Source organism: Simochromis diagramma, unplaced genomic scaffold (genome assembly GCF_900408965.1).
Source record: "Simochromis diagramma unplaced genomic scaffold, fSimDia1.1 OVJJ01000596.1, whole genome shotgun sequence".
In the NCBI taxonomy this organism is placed as follows: domain Eukaryota; kingdom Metazoa; phylum Chordata; class Actinopteri; order Cichliformes; family Cichlidae; genus Simochromis; species Simochromis diagramma.
In genome coordinates, this window is record NW_024387245.1 from 15,428,128 (window position 1) to 15,446,149 (window position 18,022).

The 18,022-nt window shown below is 38.7% G+C and overlaps 2 protein-coding genes and 1 long non-coding RNA gene across 4 annotated transcripts in view; 1 reads left to right on the forward strand and 2 right to left on the reverse strand.

Moving 5' to 3' along the window:
* LOC120714343 overlaps positions 1–18,022 on the forward strand; it is an 873,031-nt gene that overhangs the window by 621,294 nt on the left and 233,715 nt on the right. The window lies entirely within an intron of this gene.
* The window catches only part of LOC120714308 (rab GTPase-activating protein 1), a 76,454-nt gene that overhangs the window by 27,146 nt on the left and 31,286 nt on the right, over positions 1–18,022 (reverse strand). The gene's annotated exons all lie outside the window — the stretch shown is intronic.
* LOC120714324 (probable G-protein coupled receptor 21) lies at positions 7,068–16,190 on the reverse strand. Its single transcript, XM_040000484.1, has one exon. It carries the CDS (start codon positions 11,482–11,484, stop codon positions 10,282–10,284), a length of 1,203 nt encoding a protein of 400 aa, XP_039856418.1. The 5' UTR covers positions 11,485–16,190; the 3' UTR covers positions 7,068–10,281.

The window sequence follows — 18,022 nt, forward strand, 5'->3', positions numbered from 1 at the left end:
ATTCAGTAACTAAAACATTCAAAGCCATTTTTATTATTCGGTCTCTGCAAAAAGAGAAAAATAAATCCGCAGAGACCCAGCAGTGGTCAGTGCTGTAGAGTATTTGCTGGCCTCACACATTGCTGAGATTTACAGTATGGGGCGGGAATAAAAAGTGGTAGGACAGAGTGTTCCCTTCCACCGTACAGATTGTCCACAGCTCAGTGCCTTTTTATTTGTCTGTATCTGCCCACCCCACTTTGAATCTAATAATGACCACTTCTTCTTACACGTAATATAAGCATTAGTTTCTGATGGTATAGTACGTATGCAAACAACAGGCACATAACACAAAACAGATATTGTTATTTACTTGGTAAACATGTTCAGTGAAACAAATAATATACTAACAGCTTTGCTTTTACCAAAAGTGGAAACTAAATGGTAATTTAATTTGTGTAATGTTGCATGTAAGTACACACTTGCTACAGATTCAGTTCTTGGTTTGGTGACCTACTTGATGTCAACTAGATGGTCATTTGGGAAGAAAATAAAGTGAGACTGAAATACTTTACAGCAACTATAAACTGAATTTAACAACTGCATCAGGTTTAAGACATGTTGTCTTTAGAGAGGGATAGATGGATGGCTTAAGCAGTTATTATCCAGACTGCTCTGTGCTCTTAAGGTTTTGCTATTGCACGCTTTTTTTTCTGTAAAATTGAAAGTACATGCCATCAAGGTTAATTATTTGACTGTAAGGAAAAAAGCAGTTAGTGAAATGTAATACTATCATGCTACTGTAACACAATACAGTTCTATTTGGTCCCAACATCAACATTTTAGACAAATTCACATTTTTTTTTAAACTAATGACCCAATTTTGCTCAAAAAACTCAGAATTCAAATTCAGAAAGACTACTTGCACTTTATTATTATTATTATTATTATTATTATTATTATTGTAGTAGTAGTAATAACTTTCATAGCAAGTTTATATAACCGGTAAGATATTTCACTAGATGAAAATGCAAGGGAGAACAAGAAGATTCAAAAAATCATCTTCTTGGGAGTACACAAATGTTCCAAATCCATCTAGCAGCCCTGGTATATTTCAGTGTAGACCAACTAACTGACTTGGGCCATGCAGCAGGACAATGCAATGGCATGGCCGACTCAAAGTGCAGACCTCAACCCGCCTGGAATACTGTGGACCTTTAGAGAGCTCAACATAAACAAATGCCCGCAAACCTCAATGAAGTAAAGCAATGTTGTAAAAAAAGAGTGGGCCAAAGCTTCTCCACAACGATGTAAAAGCCTGATAAAGTCATAAAGAAAATTATTACTTCAAGTTATTGCTGTTAAAGGTGGTCCTACAAGCGACTAAATCCTTAAATGTGCTTAGTTTTTCACAGGACCGCATGGCTGTATGTGCAGAGATTGCACACAGTACATACACAAGCCTGGGGAAACGTATTTCTTTGGCATATCACTCCACAGAGTGGATATACTACACACACATAGATCAGTGAATAATATAATCTAAACTAGCCGTGCTTTGCAAAGATTAATCACCACTTAATTCATTATTCATCACAAGTGAATTTCAGAGACACGGCCTCTAAATAAAAAATCTTACTCTGTAACTCCCCATTTGTATACAACAAATCAAACACACTTTTAAACATAGCTTTATGTAGCATTTGTGGGTAAAATAAGTATAAATTTGGGACTATGTATTGGGTGATGTTCACTGAACTTTGTAATCTGGTGCCGGGATCATTCTCTCAAGCAAAATGAGGGCGTTGGCGCGACAACAGAGGGAAACACTTTCAGTCATCGGTGTAAACCTATAATGTCTCAGCCAAAAATGTTAAATTAACTATTTTTTTTTTAATTGTAAGACTCTATTCATACATGTAGGAAAATGTTTCCATTACATGCTGGAAATTCATAAATTACACCTAGAGTTGTTTGCTTGTATGTTTTTTTTAACCATTGCTGAAGGGTACTTTAGCATAACTAAACCTTTATTAATCCCTACAGGGGATCAAATTCTGTCCGAGAAAACAATCCTGCAAACCCATCCTCAAAGTAGATGTAAACTTAAAAGAGAACCCTTCATTTAAATCGTCAGTGTTTTCAAACCACTCGTGCTCCCTTTGTAGCTAATTATACCTTTTTGGTCACTCTGTTACTGTACCCATCAAGTCCCTCCTTTTTCCGAGGTTTCTGTTCCAACTTCCACAAAGGAAGAGAGTGTAACAAAAATAATGCAAGTATGAGAAGAAATGCAGGAAGAAAGGGATATTTAAACAAAGCAAGCTAATGGGGATAAGAGACCAACAACAGTGGTCCACTCCACGACTAACACCACACCCTAAAATACACTGAGTGTGTATACATGTATGGTATTGTGTGAATTGTAGACCTTGGGAATATGGGATGAAGACTTTATGTTCTGTTCTGCCTTCAAACGACTGTTTTAGAGTAAATAATTGACTTTAAGGTTGAGGTTAAATGAGGTTATGTTGTGATAAAGGTTGGTGTAAGGCTCAGGCAGTTAGCTGTGACAGTTAAGAACAAGGGGAAGGTGTTAAGTCAGTGAGTGAAAGTGATTTAACTAGATGAAATTCAGAGTAATTTTGGTGACTATAGAGTTGGTTTTTTGGTTGTCACAGAGCTGGAGCTCTGAATTACACTGTAGCTCTCGTTCAATCGGACATACACAATAACAAATCTAATTATCTGAGATTAGTCATGTTCACTTTTAAACACGGTCACCTTGCTAGTAGCAAGTTGGATCCCCATTTTACTTTTCCACGGCATAGCTTCAACCAGCTGCTAGAAATATTCCTCACAACTTTTGGTCCACATTGACATGACAGCATCACACAGTTGCTACAGATTTGTCAGCTGCACATCCAAAAGTCCTCTATTGGGTTGAAATCTGGTGGCCTGGTACAGTACAGTGAACTCTTTGGCATGTTCAAGACACCAGTTTGGGATGATTTGAGCTTGTGACATGATGCACTATCCTGAGGGAGAAGGCTATAAAAAGGTGGGCACACTGTGGTCATAAAGGGATAGACAAGGTCAGCAACACCACTAAGGGTCCCAAATTATGTCAAGAAAGTCTTGTTTGGTTCAGGCACCTGAACGATGGATCCATGCTTTCATGTTGTTTATGGCAAATTCTTGATGCCACAGCACAAATCAAAACTCATTAAAAAAGGCGATCCTGTGTGAAATGAAGCTACAGTTTTCTGTTCTTAGCTGACAGGAGTCCCACCTGGTGTGGTCATCTGCTGCTTTAGTCCTCTGCTTCAAGTTTCAATGTGCTGTGCCCTCAGAGACGCTCTTCTGGGATCAATAAAGCATTTCCCCCCCAGACAGCTGCTGCTCACTGGATATTTTCTCTTTTTCTGACCATTCATTGTAAACCCTTGAGAGGGTTGGGTTGTGTGGGAAAATCCAAGCGGATCAACAAGACTCAGACCAGCCTGTCTGGCACCAACAACCATGCCACATTCAAAGTCGCTTAAATCACTTCTGTTCCCCATTCCAGAGCTCGGGTTGAACTTCAGCAGGTCATTTTGACCATATTTGCAAACCTGAATGCACTGAATTGCTGCCATGTGACTTGCCAATTCGATATTTGTATTAACAAGGACAAGAAGAACAAGAATACCTAATAAAGTATATCTTCTAAACTTGGCAGGACCTTGCCATAAAGTGCATCAGTAAAATCCAAAGTGATTGAGACATTTAGCCTCAAGGGTACTAAAAACTGGTGTCCCAGAAATCTATTTATTCAAAGAGAAAACCATTGCATCCAATGTGGCACATCCCACAGAGCTATAGTCTCTCTGTGAAAGATAACCATCCATGTTTATACAAGCACCACTTAGCCATACTTATCGTAAGTGTTTAGAGCATGCACAAAGACTTCTGACATAATGGCCAATTAGCTTCCTCCCTATCTGTCAGCTCAGTTAAAGAAAAGTTCAGAATTAGAGTAGCACGAGAGAGGAAGAAAATGCATTTAGTATCTCAACATAATGTACGGAAGCATGAGAGGAAGTGAGAAAAAGAAACACAGAGGAGTAGAAAGAGAGAAAACATGAAAGATAAAATACATCTGGAGCTAACTGGAAAATTATAAATGGAATTAGAGTACGAACAGAAAACAAACAAAAAAAGACCAAAAAAAGATCTCAGAAAAAATTATATTGATTCATGTCAGAGCCCGACTAATATGGAACCAATATCACTACCAATTACCAATATTTGATGATTAAAAAAAAAAAAAAAAAAAACACTTTCTGCTCTTCTGATATATCAGCTGATATTTTTCTATAATTTGATATATTTAGTTTTTTGTTTACATGTTACCTGACTCTCCTTCATTCCGCTGCTTTTTGTATAATATGGACAGACTCGTAAATAGCCAATGTCAAACGGTAGTACAAGCTACCAGTCAGTCTCTACTTGAGACCACTATGCCCGTTAAAGAGGGTCTATTTTGCTCATTTACTGCTCTATATTGACGTTCTATGACTCTACTAAATGAGCTCTCCACAATTCCCAACTTAAAATAATTCCTATTTATCTTACAGTGGGCATTTGCACAGCTCCCCTCCTTGGTGCATACTCTGTCTAAAAAAACACATTTTAGCTCCTTTTCCTCTCACTTTAAGCCAACTTGTTTTCCCTGATTGGAGCTGCGTGCCTGTGATGCCCTTATCAATGACAGCCATTTTACACATAAGTTTACAGAGTAATCTCAAGCTTGGGCTTGCACATGTTACTGAGCTAACTTTTGTAAAAGCATTGCAGAATATAAGAAAAATCATATTACTTCCCCTTTGAAGCAGCCATTTTCTCTAAAGTGGACTCGGCAGATATGTTGTTCTAAGATTCTCGGAGGACTTGCCACAATTATTTATTCATTTGCATTTAGGTTGTCTCAGATCGGCCTTTTCTGTAGTTCTCTCTATTCTCGAGCACACCAGCCTGTTTCTGTTTAAAAATCTGTACAAACATTACAGATGCATCAGAGCACTTTTGACTATCAGTAACAAGTACTGCTGAGACCCACAACACCCATAAACTGAGTGAAAGTCCAGGAACAAAACATTTTCTAACAGAACACCAATAAAATGTCTTCACTGGGGGTAAGCCAAAAATGGCTGCGCTACAGTGCAAGTGTGTGTGTGTGTGTGTGTGTGTGTGTGTGTGTGTGTGTGTGTGTGTGCGTGTGTGTGCGTGTGTGTGCGTGTGTGTGTGCGCGCATGAATCTAAAGCTTGGAGTTAAGCACTAGACTAGAGCTTCCGTGAGAAGGCTGAATAGCTAGCTCTCTATTGTTTACGTCCCCGATTTTCTCTGACTCAACACAATAGCTGACATGTCACTCTGTTATTCTTTCTCTGCTCCTAAAGGACCCTACCAAGACACCAAGAGAACATGGGGTGATATTTATCAAGCTTGCCATAAACCTTTCACGCTGAACAAAATAATACAAAGTGCTGCATTTAGATTATTTAACTTGATTTAAATGTAAATGGCAGAATAAATGGTGAATGTTTTACTGTCCTGTTTTAAAAAAACGTAAAAAACAACGTAAATATAACTGAGATGAATTCAGTGATTCCTTCTCTTTTCTTTAAAATGACTGGTAAATAACACTTGCTTAGGCTTCCCATAGTGCAGTTTCCTCACCTTAGCATCAGCCATAATTAAATCTTAATAGTCTGTCTCATGCCCTACTTTCTGTGCCATTTGTGCACTGGTTTCACTGCCTCAGCAAAAGGAGAGCAGACAAAATATGAATCTCATCAGAATAGAAATGACAAAAGAACAAGTAATGTCAACTGCCACATATTTTACATCAGTTTCAGCAGCATTCAAATTCAGCCGAATAGCTGCAGGCAGAAATATGCTGCTTTTCGAGAGATCTGACATTTTGACTAGTGAAAACTTGGGAAATCAACAACAAAATTCAAAATTTAACCTCAATTCTCCTTGTTTTAGTTCAGATTCAGTTAAATAGACTGAAATAACATCACATTTATTTGCCTAGTACAGATACACAATGCACAAAAATGCTACAAAAACAAGGCAACAAAGCATTGAGTAAATCAGAAGAATCTCACGTCCACCAGCAGCAAAAAAAAAAAACCCATTTAAATTATCCCCACATTCATGATTCACAAAAGCTAACATCTCACGCAAACCTCATCAGAAATTCAACACCTTTGGCAAATAAAATATTTTGCATTTTAGCATTATTTTAAAAATGGAGTGGCTCTATTTTCTCAATCTGAAACTTACATAGTTCCGACTGTTCATTACATGCATTATTCAGTGTTCAATGTGGGCAAGAGTAAAAATCTTGACTTTGGAAGCTTTCCAGAATACACCTCACTTACAGTGCTCAGGTTCCTCTTGTGTATTTAAAATAATCAGTTTCTTAAAACAGCTGCATCATAAGTCAGCCTTTAATGACACTGCCTGTTTTGACTAAAGCAGGACGATAAAATGATCTTGATAATTTTCCGGGGAAAGAAAACCCTCCATAACAATGATGATAACAGACGAGTAATTTACAAGAAAAAAAAAACAAAAAACACAGTTTTGAATGTGGGTCAGCCCTAATTTGCTGATTACACTATCAGACTACAAGAGGGCAATGTAGATGACACGTGCAGGGCCAAATCAAGGGTAAAAAATAATTTTTAAACTAAAAATACAAAGCCAGTCTCAAGGCGACACAAAGACTTCTAAGATTGGTAAATTGCGGTTAAGAGAGGCCCTAAAACAAATCAACAATATGTCTTCACCACCATTTTAACAGGTAGTTGTACTCCTCGCTAACTATAGAAAGACCAACGTACTAACACTATCTTTGCCTTTTCAGTCATAGCGGAATCGTACCTGTGACGGGAATTGGACAAATCACTTTATCATTAACCTTTTCCGTGACAAACGATTCGTTTATCCAAGTGAAAAAAATCCAATAAATGACACTTTTATCCATTAAGTGTGTATGTGACTTCATTAGGACAAAAGACAAAGACGCTGTATGCTCATAAAGACATTTAAATTTATTCAAATGCGCTTTGATTACAGCCAAAGAAAAGGATATACGCTTCTGGATGTTCAGAGTCATTTTAGTTTTCTTTCTTTGCATCTACTGAATACATTTTCATGACCTTTCTGAGTTTACTAATCAGTCTGTTGCAGGTGAACTATGTGCTCATTTACTATTGTGCCCACCAACAATTCTTTTCCTCTCTCTCACAGAAGAATGCTGCATTTAAGCTACAAATGACTTCCTAAACCAGCTGTAGCGGCCACATTTCCTCTTGTTCTTTAAAATCTTACCCAGCGTGCCATAGTTGTTCCTCATAGTCACCAGTGTCATGTCCTTGAGAACATGGAAGTGATTATTTTCCCACAAGACAGACTGAATGTGTACGCAAGATCAATGATGTGTCACCATTACACGCTACAATTTACAAAACTGTACCTTTAAGTTTTATATTTTTAAATTAGTCAACTTTAAAAGCCATCAGTCTTTACAAATTGTGTTTACAGCAGAAAATTTCAACAGAAATATCTAAAAACAAACTTCAGTCTTTTTAATCAGTAAGCATGCTGCTAATCCTACCTAGATTGCGCAACATTTATCACTTTACAAGAACAAAAGGAAAAAAGTGAGTAGAAAAGAAATTTGTATAGTTTAACAATCAAACATTCAGTACGGCAATATTGTACACTTGTTTAGAGACTGAAACAAAAATAGGAAAGATTACAATATTTGGCATTGCTACGCAGATTACAGTATTTAAAGACAACATGTGAATCTATCTACCACCACAATACTTCATACTCACATACACTCACAACACACAGAGGGGAAACACTTGAGGGAAGTGCAGCTAATAAAGAAATGAGCAAAGGGGAAAGCTTCAGTAGCACCCTTGCTGGAAAATCTTAAACAGTCCAAATTCAACCAATGGTCGCATCCTGACATATCTGTAAACTCTCATACACAACAAGCACACATGAATGAATAAATGCAAAAGAAAAAAATAAATAAAATAAAAAATTGTTTAAATTGTTCTCAGTCATGTTTTCACTCCTGGTTCATTTTGATTGTACAGAACAGATAAACAATGACAAAAGTGAACTTGTGAAATATAAGTATAATTTGCAAATATATTTCACAACTCGTGTGGTTCAGGTTACTCCGCAGTGAATGTGGACCTGACATTTTCATTTCTGTACGTGTGTACAATTGACAGTTTGTGCCTTCCAAAAACAGTGTTAATAAACAGAGCCCTCTCTAGCTGTTAGAGGAAATCATTTCCCAACAGTTTAAAATCGTGTTTCTATCAAGGCAACGATATATCTCAGTAGTCTGAGAAACAGTCATATTCATGCACACAAGGCATCGCCGACCCACCGCAAATTTTGAGTAAAATCCACTAGCATTGATCTTTTATACACTAGAGAAAAATGGAAAAATATCCACGAATACCTACTGAACTCTCTTTGGTAGTTTAAATAAAATGTATAAAGCTCGAATTTCTCTAGCTAACCAAACGCATAAAAGAAGACTCCATAGCTCATCGCAAAAGTAATTCCTCGCAAATTTAGAGCTTAGGACGGTATGCACACAACCAGTCCCTCTTCTTGTTGCCGCACAGAGGTAAGCCTGCTGGCAGAGTGAATGGGCTATTTGTCTGTTCTGATTGCATGTGATCCCTGTTAGTTTGCGTACACGTGTACTAGATCCCAAATACAGGCACAGTAATGCAGTCACAACACAGCAAACATCTAAGATTGTACTAAACAAAACAAAAAAAAAGGAATCATTTGAGATTGTTACAAATATCTGACTCAGGATGTCATAGGATTGTTTCTCCTACCAATCCAAAAGATAAGGGGTAAGGCTCACAGTTGAATGGTTATTCATATGAATGCTAATGTAAATGCTCTTGGGCAGTAACTGTGGGTGAAGCTCGGAGCACTGAAAATTTTTGACTGGTCAAGTACTTCTGGCATTTCAGTCAGGTGGTCTCGCAATCATAAAAATCTTTAAAGAACAATAGTCATTAGGAACAGCCCAAAGAAAATGTTCAGTTCCTTAAAAAAAGTTAATAAGTTTAGGCTTTTGTGGTTGAAAATATAGTTGTTGTTTTTTTCTTTGCTTCTTCGTTTTTCCTCTAACCAACAAGAAAAATCTCTTAAAAAATAAATAAAATTAGCCCAAAGATGTACCAATAATCAATATAAAATAAGTGCAATAATACATCCTTCCTCGGCCTTTCAGTGCCCCAGAAACACAAAATCACATTTGCTACATAATCATAACAAAGGTGCAATGACATATTACTTGAAAGAGATATTCACTAATCATTACATCTGCATTTTTCAGGTTAACAGTCATATGCCAAAGCTGGTTACCATACTATATTACAAAGAAAATGGATGTAGTGTGCAAACTCACAAATCATTTAAAGACATTTGTGAGCAACATCAATAAATAGGTTAATCTAAAATTCAAAGTCGGTAAATCTAGGTGGGTCTACACCTACCTACTCCTTCAGCGACAAGAGACAACAAATATTTAAAGAAAAAAAGTTGCATCATTTTTAATATTTAACACTGATTTATGGTATGAGGACTGAAAACCATAATTAACGAGCTGGCTGTTATCAGTTAGCTTCAGTACATCGATCCTTAGTCACAGAAGTCACTTGTTCTGTTTGCATTCATCTATCCTGCGCTTCATTCAGTATTACTTATGTGACGATGATCTGGCAAATGAAGTGAAATCACTTTATTTCAGAAACGGCACATTTAGTTTTTCAACACAGTTTCAGTAAGGGTTTTTGTTATAACAATATAAGGATTCACTTAAAAAAGGTACACTGGTAGATAAACCTTTTGTTCATCCTCAAGTTACTTTACGTCTACGGCTCTCATATACTTTTTTTTTTTCCTTATTTCAACCCCCCTCCACCTATCATGCCTGTCCTTGACCATTTTAAAACATCATGAAGAACCACTTTTTTTTTTTATTTTCATAGATTTACTCTCGACTTATTCTACTTGCCAGCTGTGGCTTGTGCAGAGAGGATGCTTGTCTAACTTCCAAATGCAACAGAAACGGCATAGGCTATTCAACGCCTTGTTCCATCTCTTTACAGCACATTTTAGCAGCATTTTAACAGCCATCACTTCAGCTGTTTCTTACGTGTCCAAATGCCAATTTGGCAAAAGTGTTTACCCTACACGTGACATGTTGTACCAGTTCTCATCTCCCCGTGACCATATCCCCACCCCTTTTCAGCAGAACCAAAAAAAGCCTTTTTGGTGTTCCTAACCCCATAGTTGCTGCCGCTGCGCTGCAAACAGAAAGAGCAGAGACGTTTGAGGCCCTTCCTGAAGGCAGAGTTGGAGAGGCTGTAAATGAGGCAGTTACAGAAGCTGTTACTAATAGCCAGCCATGTGGTAAGGAATGATGCTGCAGGGTGGTGGTAGATCCCTCCACTCTCCAACAGAAAGTAGAGGATATAGGGCAACCAAAGGATATAAAACACACTAGTAATGCGAAACAACACCATAGCATAACGTCTGTCTGGGTATGCTGATGTGGACTGCTGATACTGGGGTTGGGACAAGTGGGGTAACTGTCCTTGCTCTACTGTACTGTTGTCCTTGACCACAGAGCCAACTGCGATTCTTGGGCCCTGCAGTTGCTGAGGTCCATAACGTGCATGGCGCTCGCTGATCTCTCGGGTGTGCTGTCGGCAGATCTTGAAGATGTTTGCGTAAGTGAAACAGACAGTTAGAGCAGCTGGAGCGTAGAGCAGCGTAACAATGAAGGTTGTGAAAGCCCGACTTGTCCTCCATTCCACTGCGCACCACTCCACAACATCGCCATGATAACCAGGTTTCCCCCATCCAAGAAAAGATGGGAGAAACACCAGAGCAGAGTAAAGCCATATCAACACAATACAGCAGCGCACTCGACAAGGTGTCACTAGGGATGCATAAGTCAGAGGCCGTGTGATGGCGATGTAGCGGTCTACACTCACGCATGCTAAAGACACCATTGAAACTGACTTTAAAACAGATACCATGTACCCGAACACCTGACAGGTGAGTTTGGGATCGAAGCTCTGAAGATGATGGAGTAGGGACAGGGAGGGGAAAAGGCAGCTGACTCCCACCAGCAGATCGGCATATGCCATAGTCTGGATGAAAGCACTGGTGGTGTGCTGGCTGAGCAGAGGGGCACAGTGAAACACAAAAATCACCACTAGGTTACCAGAAATAATGAGAACAGTCAGGAGAAGTATGATCGAAACTTCAAGGAGGCAGGTCGTGAAAATCTGGGAATAGCCTATCTCAAGTAAGCAAAAGGGAGCAGATGAGTTTGAGAAGTCAGCAGAGCTCTGGTTCAGTGGATCCAGCGAGGAATTCATCATCTTGGGCAGAAATATCTGTCCGAAGGGCTCTTCAAGGATACAGTAAATCCTAGAAGCCACTACTTTGCCCGGTCGCTGGGTAGAGCTCAGAGAAGCTGTATGGTTTCAGTCCAAATGCAGTGCTCCATAATGAGACTGCTGGCGTTTATCATTTCAAATGAATGAAAGACTGAAAGACCATAAAAAGGTGAGAAAGTCCCCAGGAATTGTCTTCAGAGCAGGCTGTTAAGGTTTCCAAATGATGCAATACGGGTCCTTTTCTTTTTCCTGTTTCGGTACTGCAAAATTCCCAGTTGAAGGCACAAAGAAGAGCAAAGAGACAAAAATTTGACTTTTAAGGAATTCCAGTCCGACTTGCTTGAAATGCCTCCCTTCCCTATATAGTCTGAGATGTCATCAACATCTGCTGCAGCTGCAGAAATCCCAGACTGAATCTCTCTCTTTTCTGTCTACAGTCCACAGAGTCACAGACACAGCTTCCAGTGAGGAGACATTATTGTTTAATGTGCTGCATACATAATTTACATGAAAGATTAAGCATCATTTTTATTCAGTCCATTAACTTGCTTGTCTTTCCTCTTCCCCCCCGTTTCTTATCCTCCAGCTCTGATTTCTTGCTGCTGTTTCCGCCTCTCTGCTTGCTCTTGCCTCAGTTTCTGTCTAGTCCTTCGCAGAAAGATCACAGCAGAATGCCTTGAGCTGTGAGGTTGAAGAAGGTGTGCGAGGTGACCGGTATTCAAAATGCACGCACGCCCACCTCAGCTGGGAAGGGCATCACCTTTGTCTGTAGTGGAAATCAGGCAGGCAGGCAGGCAGGCATACCGATGCTGGGAGAACCCCCAGTGTTCATTTATTCTCCTTTGCTGTCTCTTTCTCACACTCCTCGCTCTCTCTGCCTCTCTCTACAGAAACAGTGGCACTGAGGCACCACCCCCTTCCCAGTGGTTCCAACCAATGATCAACTGCAAAGACACGAGGCTGCCCTCCTTCCACCACCCTCCCACTCCTCCCCGTTCTTTTTTTTTTTTCCTTGGTGCCAGTGTTTCTCATAATCACCCCAAGACTTAAACATGATGTTTCACACTGCTAAAATTAGAAACATTCATTGTAACACAGAACTTGTGAATTTGACTTTTAAAATCTCTCATCCCCCCACAAACACAGGCAATCAGGCAGCAAGAATCTGCCCAGTCTCTTTCTAGACCCCAGTACTCAGCATTTGTAAGTAAAGCGCTGCTGAAAACAATAACCACATGTTTTAGTACAGCTTACAGGAAATATTTCTATTATTAATCTTGGAGCAATCCACACAGGGAAAAAACAAATAAAAAACCAACAGCCCCACCATAGCTTTAGATTTCAATAGGCCAATAGATGCACAACCCTGTACACAAGTTAAACCAGGTGTTAAATATATGGGTTTAAAATCTGCATGTAACACTACTCAACAGGGGACCACTCAAATTCAGAAAAGAAGGCCAAACTCAAATGTTATTGTCTCTCATCAAATGTTTATATCTGCATTATACACAATAATATAATATTAATGCACAACACAAATAAATCACCTTCTCCCAAAAATCACATGATTCAACACAAGACTACCAAAGTGGTTGCAAAAACAAAGCAAACAAATAAAAAACAAATTTTAGTTTTAAACTTTTGTGAACTCTGTAACAACTAAGCTTCAAAATAAGCTTCAGCTGCCATACAGATGCAGTTCCTGCCTTTCCAGCCAAGACGCAAACGTGGCTATAAAAGACACGTAATTATTTCCTTACACCAAAGTAGCAATAAGTCATTATTAAGAGGTTTCTAAAGAAATTTTGAGTTCCAAGAGACACAACTGGCAACATCATGTGGACATTAAAAATGGAATGGCAGTCAAATGGGAATTAGTATTAGCACTGGTTTTAACAAGTGGGGACCGCAATGATCCCCAATGGACCTCCAAGTCAACCAAAGCTCAGAAACTTTTCCACAGGAAGCAGAGGGCTCACAAGACACTCCTGATAACATGCTGAAATCAAAGGTCATCGGTCAAATCTAATCATTCTAAAATACTGACTTTCATAGCTAAATTATTCTGCTTCTGATGATTGTTAGAAATAATTAAGACTGAGTGTTATCAGTAAGCTTAACATTATATTATTACTTTTATTTCTGACTACAATCATTCTGATTAAAAAGGGAATCCTACGTAAGAAGGTTGCTTCAGATTTGATGTCCAAGTTTTACTGTCTCAAAAACAAGAAAAAGGGGGCTTATCAGTACATTGAAATTCAAATTTTACCGTTTTGTTTAACAATGATGTTCATTTGCACTAAATAACTGAACAATGACAGTGTAATGTTAAAATGTCATACAATTTATATAAAAATAACACCTTTACAATATTGCTATGTTAGCAAAACAACATGTTCCTTTAAGTATTTATGTGACGTATATAATGGCAATGGCATTTTTTATAGAGCACATTTCATTATACTTCAATTCAATGCACTGAACGCAGAAGATTAAAACATCTGTGTAGGTTTATAATGATAACAGGTCAGCAGGCAGCTTGTTCCAATGAACAGGTCCACGGGAACTTAAAGCACCATCAGCACACTTAGATCTAATTCTGGGGACAGTTACAAGTTCTGCACCTGATGACCTGAGAGATCTGACTGGGTTACAGACACTGAGCAAGTCAAAGATTTTAAGGGTAATTCTGTAACAAACTGGGAATCTGTGCAGTGACTTCAGTACAGGAGTAATATGTTCAAATTTCCATGTAACTGTAAGGACACTGGGCTGATGCATTCTGAGTGAATTGTCCTACTGATAATTTGGATGATCCTTCAAATACAAATAATACAACAATAAAATAATCTAAAATAATGAGATCTAAATTGAGATCACTGTCTAAAATACTGTCAAGGTTTCAGAGACTCTATTCAGCTCTAAAAAGTTTCAAGACATCCAACAGTTTATGTCATCAATGCAACTTATCAGTTTATGAACAGAGGTAAGATCATCATGTTTGTGATCTGCATAAGGATGATTGGCTATACTATGATTGTTTAATTTCAAGAGTCAATCATTATCTGTGGCTATTAAGGCAGGGAGGAAGCGAAGGAAGTACTAAACATCTACACTGCTACATGGCACCAACTTAATTTCTCATGACATTCTCAGGTTGGTTTAATACCTTTCATATTTATGAATGTTTGCACTTTTAGTAAAACTTTGTCAGTGAACTTGTTTGTGTCCTGATTCTGTATACATGAGCAGCGAGTTATTTTAAACCACATAATGTGAGGATTAAATTGAATTACTCAATATAGAGCACTAAATTTAGCAGCTTCATTAGGTAGTAATTACTGTCATATCTAGTCCAGCACTGTCAACATCCTACTCCTAATGACTGTCTGAAGACTGCAGAGTGTGCCTCGTGGTGGGCAATTTGGTGTAGCGTGATGGAGACCCAAACATACCCACACAGTCACACACACGCACACCAGCCTGCACCTTTCTCCCCCGCAATCCAGACACACTCCCATGCTTTCACGCACCTCTTCTGCTCAACACACGAGGAGCTAAAAATAGACGACAGTAGGACTAAGGGGCTGGAAGGAGGAGTGGAAGGGGAGGAAAAATGAGGATGGAAGTCAAAAGAAAAACAAGGCTTAATAAAGAGAGAGGAGGAAGAGCTGGAGGAGAAAGATACGCAAAGCAGCAAGAAGCTAAGAGCTAAAATATGAGTACAGTGTGCTGTCCCGTGGTCTGCAAGCTCTGCACATGTTAGCCGTCCATATGATGCTTCCCTGCTTAGCATCCGCTCAAGGTCAGGTGTTCAGCAGCTGACACACACCTGACAACAATAAAACACCAAAAAACTGCAGTACAGTCTGATACCTAAGGCCAGGGAAGGAAAAAATGGACAACAACAACAATCAACAATGATAAAAACGATAAAGAACACATTACTGATAGTATACTTTGCTTAGATGATCTCGTAATCATTTGTATTTGTTTGTATTGCAGGGTTTTCCTTCATATAGGAATTTTCCCACTTATAAATCATGATGAAGGAAAAAAACAACTGAAACAAATAGAGACCACACAACAATCAGCAATCCAAACTCAATATAAAATCCATCTTTAACCTGTTCTTTGTCGTCATCATTTCAGCAGGTGTTTGTGGGGGTCCAGTAAGTGCATTTCACTATTCTCAATGGTAGATTTTTAAAACCAACGGGGTTCGCATTAAATCTAAAAAACAGTGCAGCCTGTCCAGATCAATTTGGCTGTCAACATTAAGCACCTCCAGCATCCAAAAACAAAAAAAACAAAAACACAAAACCAAAAAAAACAAGTTTTCCAGCCTCAGGTCGTTCACTTGGCTCCCAGTCCAGACATTTTTGCTGTAACGCTTTCCTTGTGACACCCATTCAGAGCAGTCCCTTATCATCCTTCTCATCTCTGCTGCCCTGCCTCTCCAGGTTACAAAGAAACTCAGACTTACCATGAACTGCTTTGAGTATGATTCCAATTTCTCCACTTTTATCGACCCCTGGGCTCTATTCTACGTTTTTGATGTAGTTGTTAACTCACTGAGCTACACTGTTAGCACCAGTGTTAGTCAAGTTACTTGAAAAAAGTAATCAGTAACTAATTACTGATTACTTCCCAAAAAAAGTAATCCCGTTACTTTACTGATTACTTATTTTCAAAAGTAATTAATAACTTAGTTACTTTTTAAAAACACAATTTACAACCTGAGTAGGTGATAAAGCGATAGATCTTTCAGCCCAGTTCTACTTTTTCTGCATAATCCATCATACAAAATGTAATCAAATGGAAAAGTCTCTTTTTAAAACTTGTTTTATCAGTTTTAAGCTTTTAACTTTATGCATCAAGCAAAAATTTAATTATATGCAACATTCGCTGACTGGAAGAAATTAGTTTAACATTTAAACCTATTTTCTGCACATTCCAGCACATGAAATAAAATATTTTTTGTTTTTACACTCAGTCTTTCAAATAGATGCAAGTAAAACACAGCAGAAAATAAATAAAGTCAAAGACTAGCGGTCCTGTTGCTCTATTTTCACCTGTAAAGTAGGAGTGGGGTAGGCGGAGGTTTACCCTGGTGCAGGTGTGCCGCAGCGGTCAGTGGAAGAATCCGTGAGTTTCTGTGTGAATTTCCCATTACGTTGTAGCGCACTCGGAGCTTGTTTGGGGGTGGGGGGGTTTCGGTGTACAAAGAAGTTTTCTTCCCATGCACAACGGACGCTAATGTTTTTGTCACTTTTTATGGAATCAAACTCAAAGTAAGGTCAGTACTTCCACGCTTTAAACGTGGCACACTCATACTCTCTCCTGCACTCGATATGTGATCCATTGTTGATCTGCACACAGTTGTTGCCACGAACGTTGCACTCGCTTACGTCACTGTCATGAGACATTCTCACAAAAATCACGGTTTTAGTAACGCAGTAACGCAGCGTTCCTACGGGAAAGTAACGGTAATCTAATTACCGTTTTTGCAATAGTAATCCCTTACTTTACTCGTTACTTGAAAAAAGTAATCAGATTACAGTAACGCGTTGTAACGGATCTCTGGTTAGCACCCAAGTTTGTTAGGTTTAACTACTTCATCGTTTTGTTTTGTTTTTTTCTTGCTTATCTTGCCAGGAGCCATTCCATACCAGACAAAACCCAGTATTGCTGTAGGAAGCTTGAGTTAATTGTGAAATTAACAGGTAATCATGCTAGTGCTTAGGGCAGCTTATTTCTTTAAAAGAAAGACCACCACTGCCATAGTCTCTGCTGGTAAGCACTTGTGTAGCCAGTAGATTTCAAGGCCAAGATTTTCATTTTTGTCCACTAGTCATTGTTCAGGAATCCAGATACATTAAACAGAAAAAACAAATAAAATCTAAATCGACAAGCTAAGGGTTTCAAGATTTCATTTCAGCAGATGCCCAGCTTTTTGTAATCTCTGCACAGAATCTTCACCTACACGCAGCCAAAGCCTGCTCAAACATGACTGGCCAACAGCACTAGGAATACAAACTGACTAGAGACAAAAAGTTTCTGGTACCAAACATTGTGAGCTGTGATACATATTCATATGCAAAATCTGTTTACAGAGATTATCTAACTATCTAACCAAAAGGTGTCCAAAGGGAAAAGAGCTAACTGATAAAAGCACAAGGCAAGAGAAGTATATCTACACATTAGTGCAAAAACAAAAATAGATTCAACAAAAACCAGAACAGCACTGAAATGCTTTAATCTGACTTTCTTAACCTTCTGGGATTGGCTATGTAAGTATTTCAGTTTCTGCCTTCAAGAAGTCTGAACAGCATAAACCTATGGGACGGATATGTATACAGTCACACAGAAAAAAGGAGAAAGATATGCTAGGATGACAAGACAGCAGGAGAGGAAAGAGAAAAAGGCATGATGACAATGTGATAAATCAGAAACGAGCACCCAGGCAAAGAAAAGCAACGAGATGCACGACTTGACATGAACACAAATGGGC